Source organism: Musa acuminata, chromosome BXJ1-10 (assembly GCF_036884655.1).
Source record: "Musa acuminata AAA Group cultivar baxijiao chromosome BXJ1-10, Cavendish_Baxijiao_AAA, whole genome shotgun sequence".
Classification (NCBI taxonomy): domain Eukaryota; kingdom Viridiplantae; phylum Streptophyta; class Magnoliopsida; order Zingiberales; family Musaceae; genus Musa; species Musa acuminata.
In genome coordinates this window covers 6,444,556-6,467,928 of record NC_088336.1, presented here as the reverse complement: position 1 = coordinate 6,467,928, position 23,373 = coordinate 6,444,556, and the positions used below count along the sequence as shown (strand labels likewise).

General features: G+C 36.6%; 1 protein-coding gene across 1 annotated transcript; it reads left to right on the top strand.

Annotated features, from left to right (window-relative positions):
* Positions 1-499: 499 nt before the first annotated feature.
* On the top strand, positions 500-1,645 carry LOC135594867 (ethylene-responsive transcription factor ERF017-like). Its single transcript, XM_065085373.1, has one exon. The coding sequence runs from the start codon at positions 1,004-1,006 to the stop codon at positions 1,619-1,621; it is 618 nt and encodes a 205-aa protein (XP_064941445.1). The 5' UTR covers positions 500-1,003; the 3' UTR covers positions 1,622-1,645.
* The last annotated feature ends 21,728 nt before the right edge of the window (positions 1,646-23,373 follow it).

Genomic DNA, 23,373 nt, shown 5'->3' with positions numbered 1-23,373 from the left:
GAAGCTCCTTACAATCACTTCAATTTATGTTATGGAGGATGTAAATATAATATGGGTTGCGTTGAATATGATCTACAACTTTTGGAACCTTAGAGATTAGTGGCACCTTAACATATGCATTAGATGAATAAAAAAACTAAAAGTTCTAAAAACATACAATATAATTTTATCTGTTCAATGACATAGAACAGACAATTAGATCTATGTCAATCATTTTTAAATTAATTGAAATAATTCAAATCATAATATTATATGTGAGAGCTATTTACACAATTCATATATGTGGACATATGCACATGCCATTTTCATTTTGAGCTAATGATGAGTCAAAACACCCGGTAGAAACAACGTCAATGTAACATATCCACCTACTAATACCAATATATTTTGCTTGATTTGAGGTGATAACCAGAGGTACATTTTTATTCTTAGTATAATTATTTGTGCAACATACAATATATTGTAAAACATTTTTTTAAATAAAATGTTAATTTGGTAATAATTATATAAAGCTGTCACATAATATTTACAGCTCTCCAGTGAATTGTGACGATGAAGAAGAAGAACAAAACAGGAATAACCTTAAAAAGACCGAAATAAGAAACACATGACGCTCAAGGAACCCCACGCGAAGCCTCCTTGTCCATGGGGCAACCCCACCAAATTCCTATTGGTGGCGCATGTATATCCTCTGCTGTCATTGGAGCCACGTTGGCGTCTATGTGGAGCCAACTAAATCACTAGGCCGGTGTACGTACGGGACGTAGAAACAAGAATCATGGGAACCTTGTTTTCTAATATCGAACCTAGTTTTCCACACGAAATCGTACTCTCTCTACGTCTGTCTTGGCATTCGTCTCCGGTTCCCACCACCTAAAGCGGGACCCGCAGCCTCCTCTCGCATCGTATAGTATCTATATATGACCCCATGGCACACCCTTCCCGCCAATTCAACTGATCCACCCCCGGGTGCACATTTGGACGAACACTTGGCGCGCGGAAGATGAGAAGGGACAGAGAGAGATCACCTGAGGGTTGTCCCGTGGCAGAGATGATGGAGTGCGACGGCAGCGGAGCGGGGGAGAGGCGGTACAAGGGGGTGCGGCGGCGGAAGTGGGGGCGGTGGGTGTCCGAGATCCGGCTCCCCAACAGCCGCGAGCGAATCTGGCTCGGCTCCTACGACACGCCCGAGAAGGCCGCGCGGGCCTTCGACGCCGCCCTCGTCTACCTCCGCGGCCGCCGCGCCCAGCTCAACTGCCCCGACGCGCCCCCGCCCCGGATCGCTGGCGCAGGGCCACTCACTTACCAGCAAATCCAGGCCGCCGCGGCGCGCCACGCCGCCGGCGACCCATCCGAGGCCCCGGGTGCCACGCTGCCGTCGCAACCCTCGGAGGAGGCCTCGGACGGGTTCACTGTCGGGAGCGGGGTGGCGCTCGACTGGTCGTTCTTGGACCCGCCGCAGCAGGAGGATCTGCCGACAGGAGGTGGGAAATTCCCGGTGGCGATGGACGAGTTCATGTACGAACTCTACTCGCCGATGTCGGCAGCGCAGCCGGCGGAAATGGCGGAGGATCACGGCCATGTGGACTACGGTTCCGGGTCTTCTCTCTGGAGTTTCTGAGCGTCACGCCGGAATTCTTTTATTTATTCCATTAATTCATTTATTATTCATAAATATATTATTTATTTTACCTAGAAGAGACCGTTGCGGCGATTAAACACGTCGTCGGTTTATCTTCTCCTATTGATAAATATTTATTTATTCAAAATATTATATTATATTTATTCGTTATCTTTTACAATAAAGATTTATTTATTATCTTTATTTTTTAATATCCGATGTTTATTCTTGTAAAAGAATAGTTCGATTACTCCTAAAGCATTAGTTGGAATCAATAGGCTCTACTATTTTTCAATCAGTTTTTAAGGGAATGTGGGTAAATAAAAATAATAATAATAAACACTGTACATAATTATTTGAGTTCATAGTGTTTTTCGTATGTCTTTTATGAAGACATATAAAAAAGAAAAATAATAATAGATAACTGATGGATGGAACTTGGGACTAAATGAGCACATTTTTGAGATGATAATTTCCTGCAGACATTGTGGACTGCAATTAGATATAGAATGCTGGATACAAATATTAGGTATAGAGGGTTGTCAATCATTCAAAATTTGAAAGATAGACAACAATGTAATCATTTTTTTTTAAAACCATACGAGAAATATAGATTATTATTAGGGGTATTATTATGCAATAGAATGGTGGCCGATAAGCTACTTATGAATTTTATTTAGCCTAAGCCCTAAACCATATTCGAGTTGGAACACGATTAATTATTAGGTATTCAAACTTGGAAGTCAGTTAGTATGCCATGCCTACAATTTTGTATCACCTTATTCTAAATCTAACTAAAGAAAATGTACAGTTGGTTTATTACACTCTCTATCTCATTTTTGTAATTTTAAGATTTTGTACCATGTGAACGAGAATAAGTTTTGAAAAATACAAATTCATCTAAAAGATAACATAAAATATAGATAAATCAATTTTAAAAATAAACTCAGTTTCACTAGAGATCAATTTTCAAAATTAGAAAATTTGAACATGACATAGAGGTTTACAAAAGAGTGAGCTAAAAATTGAAAGCAAAAAAAGTTAGACGTTTATGATATCCAACAAAATCATATTCTTATTCAAACCGTAATTTGACTTACATTTATAAATAAAGGGATGATGTAAAACCCACACCGTGACGAGAGAATGACGTAAGTAAAAGAAACAAAAGATAGCTAATGAATAATTCTAAGTTGGATAATATATATTAAATTTCACGAGAGCTTTTGGATTACATTCCCCTTAGATTTAGTAAATTAAAAATTTCAATGGATGAGCAAGATTGTTTTAGATTAAATCGGTCTAAAGTATTTAGAGGTCATGAAAAGACTAATTTAATACTTGAATCAAAGTCTCTTTGGTCTTAGAAAATTAAAAGAAAAAGGAAAGAAAACTTGTATTGAATATCACTTTGGTGCCCAATCCTTCTCCGGATTTTTTTGTTCCAAAGTGTTGTGGGAATTTTAGAAATATGTGTGTCCATTCAATTGGTTTCTTTATGTCAAAGAAAAATGAAATTAATTACTCTAACATCATCATGAGAAGAATCATCAAATATTTTAAAAAATATTATTAAAAAATAAGGACACATAAAGATTGTTAAGATGAAGAAGACCTTAATATACCAAAAGAATTATATAGAGAATCAGCAATCAAACATACTCCAAGAAATCAAGCATAAGATTACATGATTCGACACTTTTTATTTATGTTCGCAAAGAAAAAGATTAAATTATTTATTACATGAGATGAAATTATAAGCTTAGTCAATTATTCTTAATTCAAATAGAAATTATTTTTTATATTTTTGTTATAGATACTGATGTGTTCTTATCGAATCTCTAGATCTAAGAAAGAGAAATTTTGTGGGTACTAAAGAGTTTCTCTCACTCTCTCTCAATTTTTTATATCTCTACTAAAACATAAATATAAATAAAACATTCTGAAGAGATTTTATTATAATACTTGAATCCCTTGACCTAAAAATACTGAATCTAGGAATCTTACATTTATGAGCCCATGCATATTTATGAAATAATAAAATCTTAATTTTTAAAATTTCTTTCTTTCATATTTCCATACTTGTATTCCTTGTACCCTAATACACCTCCGTGCAACAAAGGATTTGATAATCCTACCAAAATTTGCTAATCGCACATCTATTTCCTTATCCAAAGATGATATGCAATAATTTAAAGGCGCAGAAAACATAGTATCTTTAAACAAGTTGCTCATTCTCCAAGGTGGTGAACGGTTGGCATCAGGTAACTTAATCATTACCTCAGCATGAGCTTCCACTATGATCCTGGTGATCTCAGCTTGCTTTGCAAGAATGAGATCATCTTTGATGGCTTCCAACTGCAGCATCTATCCCTATTTCTGATATGCAGTGTCCATCAGAATCTCCATTTTAGCCCATTCAAAATTGGGTTACTCTTCTATCAGTATACAACCCTCGAGGAGTACAGGATTAGCATAAAATTTATAATATATTATATTAAATATAAAAATAATATTTTATATTTTGATTGACATCAAATAATATTAGATCTAATTTTAGATATGATATGAAAAAAAGATGTTTGTGATACCATCTTTAGATCCAAGATTATTGTTAAATTTTAAAGAGAATTAGATCTTTATGCTATCTTCGTATCCTTTCACAGAGCCACTTAGATTGATGGTTAGGGAGAACTGAGAGAGAGACTGTAATCCCTAAACTGAGTCTTCTATGAGATGCGTAACATTGATCATCTAGTCCCGAAAGGTCCTGTCTATTTATAGGCGAGAGTAAAGGGTCTAGGATAAGTTATTAGGAGAGTTCCACCCATCAAGGGCATCCCCTAAGAAATCCTACTTTAATATGAACTTCTTTTCTATTGACCAATATTTATCATCAGAATCCAATTAGTTCCATTATATATCTTATCCAATTATAAAAGGCTACAAAATCTAACATTCTCCTACTTACGCCATTAATTGATATATAAAAGATATTCAAAATAAAAATAAATAAAATAAAATTTGTTTAAAAATAATTTTACATAATTAGATTCTAAAGAATTTTGAAAAGTATTTTATACATAGCCATTACTTTTAAAACAAGTCAATAAGTCTAATAAACACAATAATACTACATTAAGTCCAACTATCAATGCGAGTCATAACGGTTGTATATCATCAGTATTATGCTCCCTTCTATGTACCACAACATTGTTGATCTTTCCTAATATAGTCCAAAATGATCATTAAAATTTATTTTGTCAAGATAATCCCGTTATTATATTTAACTATAATATACATAAACATAAATGTAAATAGGATAACAGAAATAAATAACTTTAATTAAGTACGAAAGAATATCAATAATAGTATAAACTTAAACATTCATCACCATATCTTTTATGACTTGCTCACAACCCCACTCTAAGAACATGTTCTTTAAATATTTTACACCATAAATCTTTGGCAAATAAATCAGTAATTATCATAGTGGTGCTCAAATTGTCAATTGACACTTGCTATTTCTGGACTCTTTCTCTAACTACCAAATACTTTATCTCAATGTGCTTGGAACCATTAGAGAATTTGTCATTCTTAGAGTAAAAAACTACTATGGTATTATCATAAAATATCTTCAGTGGCCTAGCAATTGAGTTGACTACACCAAGTTTTGAGATGAAATTTTGCAATCATAAATATTGATTTGTGGCCTTAAAACATGTCACAAATTTAGCTTCAATTGTTGATGATGTAATAAACAATTGCTTTGCACTTTTCCATTAATATAAATCCTGAAGTGGACTTCCTACTATTAAGGCAATTTGCAAAATCAGTATCTGAATATCCCGTCACTTCAAGCTGATCTGATCTTATGTATATGAGCATATAATCTTTTATCCCCTATAGATATCTCATTATTTTTTTTGTAGTTTTCTAATGTTTCATTCCTGGATTGCTTTGGTATCTTCCCAGCATTTCAATTGAAAAATTGATATATGGTCTTGTACAGGTTTATGCATATAATAAACTTCCAACTACGCACCGATAAGGAATATTTTTCATTTGATTCTTTTCTAAGTCATTTTTCGGGCACTAGTTTTGGCTAAAATTTTCACCTCTAGTAATAGGTGTATCGTTGGCTGAGCAAAGTTGCATATTAAATCTCTCTAAAATACTATTAATATATTCTTTCGAAGACAATCCTAATAATCCTTGAGATCTATCCCCGAATATCTCAATGCTAATAACATAGGCTGTCTCATTCATATCAACTATCTTAAAATTCTTATTGAGAAATATCTTGGTTTCGTGTAATAAACCAAGATCACTATTGGCAAGTAAAATATCATCTATATAAGACTAATATAATAAACTTGCTCCCACTTACCTTTAGATATATGCACCGATCAACAATGTTTTCCTTAAATTCGAAGGAAGTAATGGTATTAAAAAACTTTATATACCATTATTTGGAAGCTTATTTAAGGCCATAAATGGATTTCTTAAGTTTACAAGCTCAACTTTCTTTTTCCCTTTCTATGAATCCTTCAGGTTATTCCATATATATTTTCTCATCCAGATCTCCATTCAGAAATGCTATTTTCACATCCCTCTAATAAACTACAAATGTCATTACGATTCTCAACAAGTCCTTTCTAAAAACTGGAGAAAAAGTCTTGTTGTAATCAATGCCTTCTTTCTGTGAAAATCCTTTGACCATAATGACTTTATATCATTCGATATTGCCCGCTGAGTCACGTTTTGTCTTAAAGACTCATTTACTGTTAGGAAAAGAGTCAGCACTAAGAGAGGGGGGGTGGTGGTGTGTGAATTAGTGCAGCGGTAAAAATTACATCGATTCAAAACTTCGTTATGATTAAATTCATTTCCGACGAAAAATTGTTTCATAAAAGTATTAACTTTGAAAGCGTACGGAAGAGGATAGTGGATGCAAAGAGAGTAAAGTGGTTTGTAGTAAAGTAAATTGCACAAGAGAAATGTAAACCATATTTTTATAATGGTTTGGTCGTCGTGACCTACATCCACTTTGCCGATTCCTCTTCCATCGAGGCCACCGGCATCCACTATCGATCTTCTTTCAATGGGCAAAGACCAACTTTCCTTTTACACCCCTCTTCTCCTTTTCACAAGTTTAGGAGATAACCTTTTAGGATCAAGAGTGGCACTAAGAGGGGGGGTGAATTAGTACAGCGAAAAACTTTTATGATTTCGAAAAGTTTACGTTTCGATTAAAATCGACTCCGACAAAAATCGTTTCGTAAGGAGTTTAACTTAAAAGCGTACGTGAGTATAGAGAAGGTAGTAAGAGGGTAATGTAGCTTACAGTAATGAAACTTGCACAAATTAAAAAGCAAACCAAGATTTAGAGTGGTTCGGTCAACGTAACCTACATCCACTTTCGGATTCCTCCTTCGATGAGGTATCCGGCATCCACTAAAGGCCTTCTTTCAATAGGTGAAGACTAACCACCTCTTTACAGTACTTTCTTCTTTTCATAGGTTTAGGAGAGAACCCTTATAAGTCTCACACATCTCTTGAATGATCTCAAAACTTAGAAAGGGAGGAGAACTCTAGTACTTATTTATAACACTTTTACACCCTAACAACTCAAGATTATCTCAATGCTTTCATGCCCTTTTATGCATAAAAGGGTGGGGTTTTTATAGGCTCCAATGGCTTCAAAATTGGAGCCAAAAAGTGTCACATCCCCGGAATCCGAGGTACTCGCGGTACCACCGCAATTACTAGGCGGTACTACCACCGCTGATTTGACTCTAGGTGGTACCACTGCCGAACAGGGGTGGTACCACCGCTGGCAGCACTGCTACCGGAGGTACCACCACCCAGATATCTTGGGGCACTATCTTCCAAGCGGTGCCACCGCCGGCCAATAATTCAAGGGTTGAATTGGGTGCTCAATTTGACCCAATTCAGCCCTGTTAAAGGGCCCAGTTGGCCCATAATTAAGTTAGTTAGATTATCTCCCAATCCTAACTTAATTTACGCTCTAACTATAATAATTAAGATAATTTACAACGTATCTTGTTCCGGTGCGTCAATTGCTCTTTCGGCGAGCTTCCGACGTACTTCCGATGAACAACCGACGAACTCTCGGCAATGTTCCGACGGACTCCCGGCAAGCTCCTAGATTTTATAATGATCTTCTTGGCGAGTTTCGATGAGCTTCTATGGCAAGCTCTTGGACTTCTCGGTTGATTCCCGTAGAACTTTCGACGAACGTCCGGACTTCTGTCGAACTTTCGAACTCCCAATAAGATCTCGATCTTGACTCCGGCACAACACCAGCTTTATGTTTTACTGCCATTGTAGTTAATCCTTCACACTTTTCTCAACCGATAGATTAGATAAAACCACTTACAATTGACTTCATCATCAAAATCCAAGATTCAACAATCTCCCTCTTTTTGATGATAACAATCAATTGAGGACGGAGTTAACCTTAATTCTCTCTATCTATATGCCATACTTGAGAAAAGACATTCTTGAATTCAAGGCCTTTGAATTTAAGAAACAAATTGATAAGTTAAGTTCATTTAATCTTATCAATACACATCATGATTTCTATCATGATCTAACATTTTTAAAATGATGTCAAGGCATGATATCCATTTTTGAAGTATGATATTTTAAATATGAAAGATGACAAAGATAGCAATTCATCATTCTATGGCAAGATATCAATTGTAAAATAGCAAGTTAAGCTCTAGATATCTTATTAAATTTTATCAAGCGAACATTTCAAGTATATATGATGAAATACATTGGATACATTTGTCATCAATTTACCACATTTTGGTATTATTTCTCCCATTTTGTCATCAACAAAAAGGAGAACGATTCAACAATGCAAGGGTGGTAAAAATTCATGTCACATTTCAATTTATATACCAATCATATTTCAAGCATTCATAACATGGTATCATTCATAAGTTCTCAACATTAAAAGTTATAAACATTAAAGAGATAGCTTCCTTCAACTTCTCCCTTTTTATTTTTCATCAAAACTTCGCATGAAGAAGGAAAGTAAGGAGGAAAGTCCATTGAGAACCAACTTTGTGAAATGATTTGAATCAAATAAAAAATGATAAAAGAATTTCATTAAATCATGCTTCAATTTTCACAAGGATTAAAATATTCATGTGAAATCAAATCCTCATTCTTGCGAGTGTTTATCTCATACAAAAAAAAAATTATAAAAATTCTTCCTTTATTAAGAAAGAATTCATGTGAAAGAATCATCATATGAAGGATAAAAGAAATTCCATGAATAAACCTTCATAACGAGAAGAACGTCATATCAAATCTATTTCTCATTAAAAATTCACAAGAGATAAATCCGTGAGAGATGCATTTGCCAATTAATTCCATGTATAAAAAATCATTAAGTAATGGTGCAAGGGTATGAAGTAAACTTGATACTAAGGAAGATAAAAACAAAATAAGCTAATGAAAGCTCCATTCAAGGAAGATAGTCTGAAAAATATATACATCAAATTCATGCATTCGAACAAATTACCATTCCTAATTCTCTTCTAATAAAATCATATTGTTCTTCACTTAAAGGTTTTGTAAAGATATCGACTAATTGATGTTTTATATCAATAAACTCTAAGATTACATCATGATTATTAACATGATCTCGTATAAAGTGATGCCTAATATTAATATGTTTAGTTCTAGAGTGTTAAATGTGATTTTTTATTAAATATATTACACTTGTGTTATCACATTTTATGGAAATATTTTTAAGATGAATCTTATAATCTTCTAAAGTGTTTTTCATCCACACAACTTGTGCACAATATGCACTAGCTGCAATGTACTAGGCTTCGGTTGTAGATAGTGCAACCAAATTTTGTTTCTTAGAAGACCAAGAAACAAGTACGTGTCCTAAAAATTGACATGTTCCGGATGTGCTTTTTCTATCTAATCTACATATAGCAAAATCCGCATCAGCATATGTAATTAATTTAAAGTTTTCAGATTTTGGATACCATAATCCTAGATTAGTGGTACCTTTAAGATATCTAAGAATTCTCTTAACTGCTTTAAGATGAGATATCTTAGTATTAGATTGAAACCTAGCACAAAGTTCTACACGAAACATGATATCCGGTCTAGTTGCGAAGAGGTAAAGTAAACTTCCTATCATACCCTTATAAGCTTTTCAATTAAAGCTTTCTCCACTTTGATCAATGTATAACTTAGTGGAGGTGCTCATAGGAGTGTTGATAGCCTTTGAGATCCATATTAAACCTTTTTAGTAAATCTAAAGCATATTTTGTTTGAGTAAGAAATATACCATTACTTAGTTATTTGATTTATAAGCCCAAAAAGATGTTGAATCTCGGATTTTGATGATGAAGTCAATTATCATTTGTTATCTAATCTATATGTTGAGATAAGTGTGCATGATTAACTACGATGAAAGTAAGACATGCAGCAGGAGTTGCGCCGGAGTCAAGACAATGATCACGTTGGGAGTTCGAGAGTTTGACAGAAGTTCGGACAGTCGTCGGAGGTTCTGCGGGAACAAATCCGAGAAGTCCATAAGCTTGCCAAAGAAGCTCGTAGGAACTCGCCAAGTGAATTGTCGCAAGTCCAGGAGTTTGCCGGAAGTCCGCAGGAGCATCACCGAGGGATCATCGGATGATCGACGGAAGCTCGCCGGAAGAAGCGATTGACGCACCAAAGAAAGTTGCAGTAAATGTCTTAGTAAAAATTGTAGTTAGCACAATGATTAAGTTGGAAATGGGAGGTGATCCCATTAACTTAATCTTGGTGCAATTGGGCCCTTGAAAAACCCAAATTGGGCCGAATGGATCAACCCATTCGGACCCTGATTTCTGCCAGGCGGTTGAACCGCCCAATGTAGGAGGTTGCACCGCCTGGGCTCAGTCTCCGAGCGAGACTAGGAGGTGCAACCACTCCAGCCAGGCGGTGGCACCGCCTGGGGCTCAGTCTCCGAGCGAGACTGGGCGGTGCAACCTCCCCTGACAGAAGGTGGCACTGCCTGAGCTCGGTCTTCGAGCTCTGCCAAGCGGTGCAACCGCCTTAATTAGGAGGTGCAACCGCCTGAGCTCGGTCTTCGAGCTCAGTCAGGAGGTGCAATCGCCTGAGCTCGATCTTCGAGCTCTGTCAGGAGGTGCAACCACCCCTGACAGGTGGTAGCACTGCCCAGAGGCTCAGTCTTCGAGCTCTGCCAAGCGGTGCAACTGCTCCAGTCAAGAGGTGCAATCGCCTGATCCCGGAATTCCGGAAATTGACAGTTTTGAGCTCCAAATTTGAACTGGGTTGGGGCCTATAAATACCCCACCCATTCAGCACTAAAAGAGCAAGGAACTAACACCGAAATCTTGATCTTTTTCTGTGATTCTTAGATATCAAAACTGTTGTAAAAGCCAAAAGTTCTTCTCCCTCTATTCTTCCAAGTTCTGAGTTGTAAAGAGAGGAGAGAAAATTCTGTAAGGGTTGTCTCCTAAGCCCGTCAAAAGGAGTGAAGCTGTAAAATGGTGGTTGGCCTTCGCCTATTGAAGGAAGGCCTCTAGTTGACGTCGATGACCTCGTTGGTGGAGGAAACCAAAAGTGGAGTAGGTCAAGATTGACCGAACCACTCTAAATCTCGGTTTGCATTTACTTTGAGCATATTATCTTTACTACAAACCTCCTCTAAAGCTTACTGCTTTTTGCGCATATACGATCGGGTTTCAAGCTTTGCACTTTCGAATCAGCGTTTAGACGTAAATCTGTTTTTTCGTACGATCATCATATTTCAGTTTGCATTTACGTTTTGATTTCAATCATAACTGCAAACTGCCTTTATATACTTGCTTAAACTGCATCTCACCTAATCAAGTGATTTACGAATCAACATTTAGACGTAAATCAACTTCTTCGTACGAACGTCGTATTCAGTTTGCACTTACACTCTTGTTTTCATCATAACTGCAAACTGCCTTCATAGATTTATTTTAACGTCATCTTGCTTGATCTTAAGTTAAAGTAATCTTAGAATCGGCTTTCACACCGAAATCATTTTTATCGTTCGAACGTGCTTTATCGTTGTAAGATTTCCGTTGCACTAATTCACCCCCCCCTCTTAGTGCTCTTGATCCTAACAATTGGTATCAGAGCAGGGTTAACTCTCTAACGGATTAAAACCCAAGAGAGATGGCATACGTCGGAAACCAAGAGGGCCATTCTATTACACGTCCACCCATGTTCAATGGGATGGACTACACCTATTGGAAGACCCGAATGAGGATCTTTCTTATTTCTATGGATTTTGAACTTTGGAATCTTGTCGAAAACGGATTTTTGAAACCTTCTCTTCCAATGATCGATTGGAATGAATTAGAGAAGAAGGCTTTCGCTATTAATGCAAAGGCTATGAATGCCTTATTTTGTGCACTTGATAAAAACGAGTTTAACCGTGTTTCGACTTGTGAAACCGCATTTGATATTTGGCACACACTCAAAGTGACTCACGAAGGCACAAGTAGAGTGAAAGAGTCAAAAATCAATCTTCTGTTACATTCTTTCGAATTTTTCCGGATGAAACCGAGTGAAACCATTGGCGACATGTTTACCCGTTTCACGGATATCGTCAACAGTCTAAAAGGACTCGGAAAAAGTTTTTCGGATTTTGAGCTCGTAAATAAGATTCTAAGATCTCTTCCTAAGAGTTGGGATCCTAAAGTCACTGCTATTCAAGAGGCAAAAGATCTAAGCAACTTCCCTCTTGAAGAACTAATCTGGTCATTAATGACATACGAGATGACTTGCAAAGCTCATGAAGAGCAAGAAGATATCCTTCCAAAGAACAGGAAGGATATGGCACTTAAAACTTCAGAAGACCACTTGAGAGAAAACTCAAGTGATGAGGACTATGATGATGACTTGGCACTTCTAACAAGAAATTTTAAAAAATTTATTAAAAGAAACAAGTTTAAGAATGAGACAAAAAATAAATTTGAACCCAAGAAGGACCAAGTTATTTGCTATGAGTGCAAGAAGCCGGGACACTACAAAAGTGATTGTCCCTAAGTTAAGAAGAGAACATCAAAGAAGAAGGCGCTCAAAGCAACATGGGATGACTCGAGCGCGTCCGAAGAAGAGGAGTCCAACACCGAGCAAGTTGCTCATTACGCCTTGATGGCCATCGGAGAGGAGGTAACAAATTTAATAGATGCAGATTTATCATTTGATGAATTATTAAATGCCTTCCATGACTTATTTGATAAATGCAAGATTATTAGTAGAAAATACAAATTGCTAAAAAAGGAGCATGATAGTCTTACTTGTAATTTTGATAAGTTAAAAACTGAATATCATGATAGTTTAAGTTCATGCATAAAATGCCATGATTTAGAAACTCTCCAAAAAGAAAACTTGCTACTTAAGGACACCTTGAAGAAATTCGAGGATGGTAGCAAGTCATTGAACATGATCCTTGCAAATAAGGGTCACGTTCCCAAAAGAAGTGAAATTGGATTTGTGAGAAGTCCTCACCAAAATCCAACCACCTTCATAAAAGGCCCCATCTTACATGTTCGACACCAAAGCAAATACAACTTTTGTTGCAAACTTGGACACAAAACGCATTATTGTCCATTTAAGAAAATTAGTCTGAATAAATTAATTTGGGTTCCTAAAGGAACCATGATAAATTCTATGCAACATGATAAACAATGTAGATCTATTTTTGAGGCACCCAAAAGCAAATGGGTACCTAAAAATCATCCTTTCCTGTAAAGACATAAAAAATTATAAGTTGGAGCAAGAAATAATATTCTGCTCCTTGGATTCTCGATAATCATGAGCCAAGATCCAAAAATAACTCACAATGCTCTCTAGCCTAAATAACAGATAAAGATTAGAAATCACAAATGCGATTTAGATACAATCCTATTTGATTTTTTAGAATTAGAAACGCATGATTCTTAATTCACATATCCTCTGGATTTTCGAACCCATTAATTTCATCCGTTCATAACTTTCGAATCCAACTCTATATCATGAACTGACTAAGTTTGTCATGAACTTGCAAGGCTTACCAACTTGAAAAAACTATCACAAACATGTGTACGACATTGAGAGTATGCACGTTAAAAGATCTATCTTGATCGTGCAAAAGTTCTCAAAAAGAAAACTCTTACGTAATTACGTAAGTAAAGTTGATTGCTCAGAATGAAAATTCTTCTCAAGACAAAAACTCTCAAATCAGATCACACTGCGATCAGAACAAGTGCTCACCGCCTGCAAGTGGTGGCACCGCCCCAGCTGGAGGTAGCACCTCCGGCTGTCACGTGTTGCAAGCGGTTGCACCGCCCCAGCCAGAGGTGCAACCGCCCGCAACTCTGCCCTTTTTAACCCAAGCTAGGGCCGGCGGTGAAACCGACCCCAACTCACTCCCTTCCCCTCTTTACTCTTCCAAAGCTCCCCCATCCCCATTTCTCCACTTATAGCATCCCAAATACCCTTCATTTCGGAGCAAAACATCAACAATCCTTCCCTCTCTTGAAGATCTCACTAAGGTATTCTCTAAGAAGCCCTTCAATTCTGTCTTTGATTCATTTACTCTTGCTCATCACTATTCTTCTAAACAATAGTAGTTATGGGATCTAGAAGATCCTCAAGGAACAAAGGAAAGAGGAGATTAGTAGAAGATTTTGATCTCACCCTTTTCGATTCAAAATACCATGCTGAAAAGTTTTCCTCTTTCGAACTTAGGAGTGTCAATAAGGGAAAATATGTAGATTTAAATGAACTAAGAGACTTAGAGACAATCCAATGGTTTGCAAACTTAGATCTACTCCCTATTTTGCAAATTAATGAACCCATCTATCCAAGACTTGTTAGATTGTTTTACAACAATATACAAATAGATGAAGAAGAAAGAATGTCTACCTATCTTTTAGGACAACACATCTCCATTACGGATAAATTCATTTGCGACATGATAGGCATTCCCATAAAAAGTAGAGGACTTTACTTTAGATGATCATGGGATGATGAAACTGTTGGAACAACATATGTGAAGCCTTAGGAACAATTTTTGCCAATCCCAACTTAGCATTTGTTCCTAAAAGTTGTGAACATCTACTACCTCTAAACACTAAGGTACTTCATCATATCCTAACTAGCATCATTCTCCCTAAACAATACCATCATGATGAAGTAAGCCAATTAGAATTAGGAACTATGTATTTGATCATGAAAGGACATGACATATGTCTTGGTTATCTTATCCAACAAAACATATTAGAACTATCTAAGAAAGACATGATGCTCCCATATGGTAGTATAATCACTAGAATAATGAAAGCCTACGATATTCTAATACCACCGGAAGAAGAAGTAATAAAAGTAGATAGGTTTAGCATAATAAATAAAAATCTATTCACTGATTAAGATGTTTTTATAGAAACGGTAACTGGGTTAGAATGTCTAGAAGAACCGATCCCCCTCAACCTGAACCAGAACCGAAAACACCAGTCTTTAGGGGTACCCAATCTCCTCCGATCTATCCCTTTGAGGAAACACATCCATTTGAGCAAACTCATACATCATCTGTCGAAGATATTAGGATTCGGATGGACCGATTCGAACAAAGACAAGAACGGCTTGAACATCGACAAGATCAAATCCTATCTTAGCTGCAGCAAATTCATCGACAATTTGACTCTTTATTTAGGCACTTTAATTTTCCACCTCATGAATGAGCTTGTATGAACACAATCATATGTTGTTATTGTAAACTCCTTATGTTACTCACCATGATGGGCTTTGCCTTGATCCTTGATATGGTTACCTGATATATTTTGTGAGCATATGCAGAGTTACAAACATCTCTCATTGTTTATCTCGGATTTTACATTGAAACTAAATGTTTTGAAAACCTTGTGCCTTGATTTCCATGATAAATATAATTTGAGAAAGTGATATACTAATGCAGTTGATAAGTCATGACATTGCCATGATATTGATACTAAACATCAACTAGCTGATATTTTTACAAAACCTCTAAGTGAAGAGCAATTTGATTTCATAAGAAGAGAATTAGGAATGTTGATGTGTCCGAATACATAAACTAGTTAAAATTATTTTTCGGACTTTATTGAATGATCAAATCACTTGATTGCCATTACATGCCTAAATAACATGTTGGAAATTATGTGTTGAATACAAAAATGTTTTGTCTTCATGATTATATTTAAAAATCTGTAGCATAGTCTTGTCCGAATGCATGAAAGAGTTCATTTCATTTTCGGATTCGCTTAACAATTGGAATGCTAAAAATCAGATTTTCTCATACACTCTTATGAAAAATATTTCTTCTGAAATGAATTTGATGAAATAATTCCTGCTTATGAATTCCATCTTGAAATATGGATGATAATATTTTTACTTGCAAAAAGCTGTTTCACACACATATCTTGACTCAAAGTAAACTCACAAATAGTTGGTATCACAAATGACTTTCCTCCTTCATGCAAAAAGATTATAACAAAAAAAAGGAAGAAGTATTCAAAGCAATCTACGTATCATGCCTTCCTTTATATGCTTGATAATTTGCTTATATTGTTCCCCTGATATCACAACTACCATGCTTTTTGTTGATGAGAAAGGGGGAGAAATATATGAATTGATACTATAAACACTGATGCTATGATTATGCCATGCTTGCATCACCAAGAGATATATGAACATATGTTATGATTTGTATCGTGTCAAGATATCAAACAAAAACTTACATCGAAATTCTACGAGTTGATATCTTACCATGTGATGAAATGCAATACTTGCTACAATATTTGAAATGTGTACATTATGTAATGATATCAAAATCTTACTTCGTAGCTTTACATGTTAATATCTTACAATATGATGAATTGCTACTATTACCATCATTCAAACTTGTTATATTTGAAAATGAATGTTAAGCCATGACATCATCTTCAGAGAGATACATCATGATGGAAATCATGATGTGAGTATTGATAAGTTCAAATGATTTTAACTTATCAATATGTGAATTCTTAGGTTTTGAATTCAAGAATGACTTATCTCAAGTATGGCATATAGATAGGGGGAGTTAAGGTTAACTCCATTATCAATTGATTGTCATCATCAAAAAGGGGGAGATTGTTGAATCTCGGATTTTGATGATGAAGTCAAATGTCATTTGTTATCTAATCTATATGTTGAGATAAGTGTGCAGGATTAACTACGATGAAAGTAAGACATGCAGCAGGAGTTGCGCCGGAGTCAAGACAATGATCACGTTGGGAGTTCGAGAGTTTGACGGAAGTTCGGACAGTCGTCGGAGGTTCTACGGGTACAAATCCGAGAAGTCCATAAGCTTGCCAAAGAAGCTCGTCGGAACTCGCCAAGTGAATCGTCGCAAGTCCAGGAGTTTGCTGGAAGTCCGAAGGAGCATTACCGAGGGATCATCGGATGATCGACGGAAGTTCGCCGGAAGAAACGATTGACGCACCGGAGCAAGTTGCACTAAATGTCTTAGTAAAAATCGTAGTTAGCACAATGATTAAGTTGGAAATGGGAGGTGATCCCATTAACTTAATCTTGGGGCAATTGGGCCCCTGAAAAACCCAAATTGGGCCGAATGGATCAACCCATTCGGACCCTGATTTCTGCCAAGCGGTTGAACCGCCCAAGACAGGAGGTTGCACCGCCTGGGCTTAGTCTCTGAGCGAGACTGGGAGGTGCAACCGCTCCAGCCAGGCGGTGGCACCGCTTGGGGCTCAGTATTAGAGTGAGACTAGGCTGTGCAACCTCGCCTAACAGGAGGTGGCACCGCCTGAGCTCGGTCTTCGGCCTTTGCCAGGCGGTGTAACCGCCTCAGTCAGGAGGTGCAACCGCCTGAGCTCGGTCTTCGAGCTCAGTCAGGAGGTGCAATCACCTGAGCTCGGTCTTCGAGCTTTGTTAGAAGGTGCAACCGCCCCTGACAGAAGGTAGCACCGCCTAGAGGCTCAGTCTTCGAGCTCTGCCAGGCGGTGCAACCGCTCTAGTCAGGAGGTGCAACCGCCTGATCCCGGAATTCCGGGAATTGATAGTTTTGAGCTCCAAATTTGAACTGCGTTGGGGCCTATAAATACCCCACCCATTCAACACTGAAAGAGCAAGGAACTAACACCGAAATCTTGATCTTTTTCTGTGATTCTTAGAGCTCAAAACTGTTGTAAAAGCCAAAGTTCTTCTCCCTTTATTCTTCCAAGTTCTGAGTTGTAAAGAGAGGAGAGAAAATTCTGTAAGGGTTGTCTCCTAAGCCCGTCAAAAGGAGTGAAACTGTAAAAGGGTGGTTGGCCTTCGCCTATTGAAGGAAGGCCTCTAGTTGACGTCGGTGACCTCGTCGGTGGAGGATGCCAAAAGGGGAGTAGGTCAAGATTGACCGAACCACTCTAAATCTCGGTTTGCATTTACTTTGAGCATATTATCTTTACTACAAACCTCCTCTAAAGCTTACTACTTTCTGCGCATATACGATCGGGTTTCAAGCTTTGCACTTTCGAATCAGCGTTTAGATGTAAATCTATTTTTTCGTACGATCATCATATTTCAGTTTGCATTTACGTTTTGATTTCAATCATAACTGCAAACTGCCTTTATATACTTGCTTAAACTGTATCTCACCTAATCAAGTGATTTACGAATCAACATTTAGACGTAAATCAGCTTCTTCGTACTAACGTCGTATTTCAGTTTGCACTTACACTCTGGTTTTCATCATAACTGCAAACTGCCTTCATAGATTGATTTTAACGTCATCTCGCTTGATCTTAAGTTAAAGTAATCTTAGAATCGACTTTCACACCAAAATCATTTTTATCGTTCGAACATGCTTTATCGTTGTAAGATTTTCGCTACACTAATTCACCCCCCCCCCCTCTTAGTGCTCTTGATCCTAACAAAAGAAAGTTAATTCCACCATCAAACTCATTTCAAATTCAAGACTAATACTTTTAGCAAATGACTCACATAAAGATTCATTCGTAAAATCGAAAATAATATCATCAACATAAATTTGAACAATAAGAAAATTAATTTCAAAATTTTTAATAAACAATGTAGTATCGACCTTGCCTTTAGAGAAATTATTTTTGATAAGAAATGAGCTAAGTCTCTCATACAAGCCCTTGGGGCTTGTTTCAATCCATAGAGAGATTTAGTGAATTTAAACACATGATTAGGGAGATTATCATTTTCAAATCCGGGATGTTGTTCAACATAACTTCTTCAGAAATAAAGCCATTAAAAAAAGTGCTTTTAACATCCATTTGAAATAACTTAAAACTGTTACTACTAGCATAGGCAAGGAGCATCCTTATGGCTTCTAATCGTGCCACGGGAGCGAAGTCTCTTCATAATCAATACCTTATTCTTGGTTGAAATCTTTGACCACTAATCTAGCCTTGTTTCGAACCACGATACCAAATTCATCTTATTTGTTTCTAAAGACCCATTTAGTACCAATAACTAAATGGTCACTTGGCCTAGGAACAAGCTTCCACATCTTATTTCTCTCAAATTAATTCAACTCCTCTTGCATTGCGATGACTCATGAATCATCTTTTATGACTTCGTCAATATATTTAGGTTCAATTTGGGAGAGAAAAGCGGCATTTGCACAGAAATTCTTAAGAGAGAAACGAGTTTGAACCCCTTTAGATGTGTATCCTATTATTAGCTCCTTAGGATGAGCATCTATATACTTCCATTCCTTTGGTAAAGAAGGTTCGGAAGAAGATGTATCTAGGTTGCTAGAAGGAGAAAGGGATTCATTCAAGTTCAAAGTATCAAAATTAAGATCATCATCAAAATCTTTTCTCTTAACTTCAGAAATTTTATTAAAAACCACATGAATTGATTCTTCTATAATCAATGTTCTTTTATTAAAGATACGAAAAGGTTTAGAAATGGAAGAATAATAAAAAAAAATTTCTTCATCGGATTTTGCATCAAACTTTCCTAAGGTATCTTTTTCATTCAATATAAAGTATTTACATCCAAAAACTTTGGATTTTTTGTTATTCCACAACTCATAAGGAGTTTTGGAAAGTAAAGGTCTTACTAGAACCCTATTCATGACATAGTATGCCATATTTATGGCTTCGACCCAAAAATATTTGGGTAGGCTATGCTCATTTAACATGGTTCTAGCCATTTATTGTAAGTTTCTATTCTTTCTTTTTACTACTCCATTTTGTTGAGGATTTCTTGGAGTAGAGAAGTTGTGATTGTATCCATTAGACTTATAAAATTCTTGGAAATCAGGTTTTGAAATTCACTACCGTGATCACTTCGAATTGATGAAATCATAAAACCTTTTTCATTTTGAATAAGTTTACAAAACTTAGAGAAATACCTAAAGCAATCATTTTTGTGTGCTATGAAGTAAGTCCATGTGTATCTACTAAAATCATCCATAATGACAAATGCATATTTGCTACCTCCTAGGCTTGATATAGCAATTGGTCCGAACAAGTCCATATGAATCAATTGCAAAGGTCTAGATATGCTTATTTGGTTCTTAGGTTTGAAGCTACCTTTTATTTGTTTTCCTAGTTGATACGCATCACACACATTATCCTTGACGAACTTGATATGAGGAATTCCTTTTACAAGTTCTTTAGATGAAATTTGAGAGATTAGTTTCATGCTAGCATGACCTAATCTCTTATGCCAAAGCCAAGCATCATCATTCAAAACCGAAAAACACATTAATTGCAACGATCATTAATGTCAATAGTATATATGTTATTTTGTTTTAATACAATCATAGATGTGTTTTTGTATGGTATTTCAATAATGCAAGCATTATATTCAAATCTAACGATATATCCTGTATCACATAATTAACTAATACTCAAAAGGTTATGCTTTAAACCATCAACTAACAATACATCTTCAATAAGAAGGTTGAATTTATTACCTATGGTTCCTTTGCCAATGATTTTACCCTTGTTGTTGTCTCCGAAGGTGACATATCCTTCATCAAAGCTAGTGAGCTTAGAGAAATGAGATGGATCTCCGGTCATATGCCTTGAGCATCCACTATCAAGGTACCATCTCTTACTCCTAGCTTGTGATGGTATATTTTTCTACAAAAAGAGATGATTTTTAGGTACCTATTTGATCTTGGGTGCCTCAAAAATCGATCTACATAACTTATCATGTTGCATTGAGTCATTTGAGGTTCTTTTAGGAACCCAAATCAATTTATGTGGACTATATTTCTTGAATGGACATTTGTACGTAACATGTCCAGGTTTGCAACAAAAGTACATTTGGTGTGAGGTGATACATACAAGATAGGGCCTTTAATAAAGGTGGTTGGATCTTGATGAGAGCTACTCACAAATCCAATTTCGCCTTTCCTATAAACGTGACCCTTGTTAGCAAGGATCATGTTCAAGGACTTGCTACCAACCTCAAATTTCTTTAAGGTATCTTTGAGTAGCAAGTTTTCCTTTTGAAGTATTTCTAAATCATGGCATTTTGTGTAGGGAGCTAAGAGCTAAGCTATTTTCTTGCTTAATCTCTACTCTATCAAAATTGCTAATAAGAGAAGCATGTTCCTTTTTCAAAGAATTGTACTTTTTACTCAAAATTTTACATTCATCAAATAATTCATGAAAAGCACTTGAAAGCTCATCGAAAGTTAAATTTGTGTCTAATGAATTTGTTACCTCATCTCCAATGGCCATTAATGCATAGTGAGCAACTTACTCGGTGTTGGTTGGCTCCACTTCTTTGGAATCGCTTGAGTCATCCCATGTAGCGTTGAGCGCCTTCTTTGGTTGCCTCCTCTTTGCTTGGGGACATTCGCTCTTGAAGTGTCTCGGCTTCTTGCATTCATAGCATATAACTTGTTCTTTCTTTGGTTCAAATTTATTTTTAGTATTATTTTTTAATTTTTTTATAATTTTTTGAATTTTCTTATTAATAATGCCAAGTCTTCATCAAGGTCCTCATCACTTGAGTTTTCTTTCAAGTGGTTTTCTTGTGTTCTCAGTGCTATATCCTTCTAGTTCTTTGGAAGGGTATCCTCAAGCTCTTCATGAGCTTTACATGTCATTTCATAGGTCATTAGTGACCCAATTAGTTCTTCAAGAGGAAAGTTATTTAGATTTTTGGCCTCTTGAATTGTCGTTACTTTAGGGTCCTAATTTTTTGGTAGGAATCTTAAAATCTTATTAATAAGTTTAAAATTCAAGAAACCTTTACCAAGTCCTTTTAGACCATTGATGACATCCATAAATTGGGGGTACATATCTCTAATGGTCTCATTCGGATTCATTTGAAACAACTCATAAGAATGCACCAAAAGATTAATTTTTGACTCCTTCACTCTACTAGTGCCTTCATGAGTCACTTCGAGTGTGTGCCAAATGTTAAAAGTCGTTTCACAAATCGATACTCGATTAAACTCATTTTTATCTAATGCACAAAACAAGACATTCATAGCCTTTGCGTCTAAAGCGAAATTAATATTCTATAATTTAAAATCAATTGAAATTAGGAAAATCCTCATTCTAGTCTTCCAATATGTGTAATCCGTCCCATTGAACATGGGCGGATGTGTAATTGAATGGCCCTTTAGGTTGCCCGCAAATGCCATCTCTCTTGGGTTTAAAACCAAATGAGAGTGAATCTTGCTCTGATACCAATTGTTAGGGTCAAGAGCGTCACTAAGAGGGGGGGGGTGAATTAGTGTAGCGAAAAACTTTCACGATTTCAAAAAGTCTATGTTTTGATTAAAATCAACTTTGACGAATATCGTTTCATAAGGAGTTTAACTTGAAAGCATATGCGAGTGTAGAGAAGGTAGTAAGAGGGTAATGTAGCTTGCAGTAATGAAACTTGCACAAATTGAAAAGCAAACCAGGATTTAGAGTGGTTCGGTCAACATGACCTATATCCACTTTCGAATTCCTCCTCCGACGAGGTCTCCGGCGTCCACTAAAGTCCTTCAATAGGTGAAGGCCAACCACCTCTTTTATAGCACTTTCTCCTTTTCACGGGTTTAGGAGAGAACCCTTATAAGTCTTACTCTCTTGAATAATCTCAAAACTTAGAAAAGGAGGAGGAGAACTCTAGCACTTGTTTACAATACTTCTACACCTCAACAACTCAAGATTATCTCAATTCTTTCATGTCCTTTCATGCATAAAAGGGTGAGATTTTTATAGGTCCTAATGGCTTCAAAATTGGAGCCAAAAAGTATCACATCCTTGGAATCTGGGGTACTAGCGATATCACCGTCATCACTAGGCGGTACTACCTCCGCTGATTTGACTCTGGGTGGTACCATCGCTAGTGGTAACACCGCTGGCAGCACTACTGCCAGTGGTACCACTACCCGGTCTGGGCGGTACCATCGCTTAGGTATCCTAGGGCACTGTCTTTCAGGTGGTGCCACTGTCGGCCAATAATTCAAGGGCTGAATTGGGTGCTAAATTCGACCCAATTTAACTCTGTTAAAGGGCCCAATTTGCTCATAATTAAGTTAGTGAGATTATCTCTCAATCCTAACTTAATTTATGCTCTAACTATGATAATTAAGATAATTTATAGTGTATCTTGTTCCGGTGTGTCAATTGCTCTTCTAGTGAGGTTCCGGCGTACTTCTGGCGAACATCCGACGAACTATCGGCAATGTTCCGGTGGACTCCCGGCAAGCT

Excerpts from the sequence above, each read along its gene's own strand:
- LOC135594867 (XM_065085373.1), top strand. The coding sequence starts at position 1,004 with ATGAGAAGGGACAGAGAGAGATCACCTGAGGGTTGTCCCGTGGCAGAG.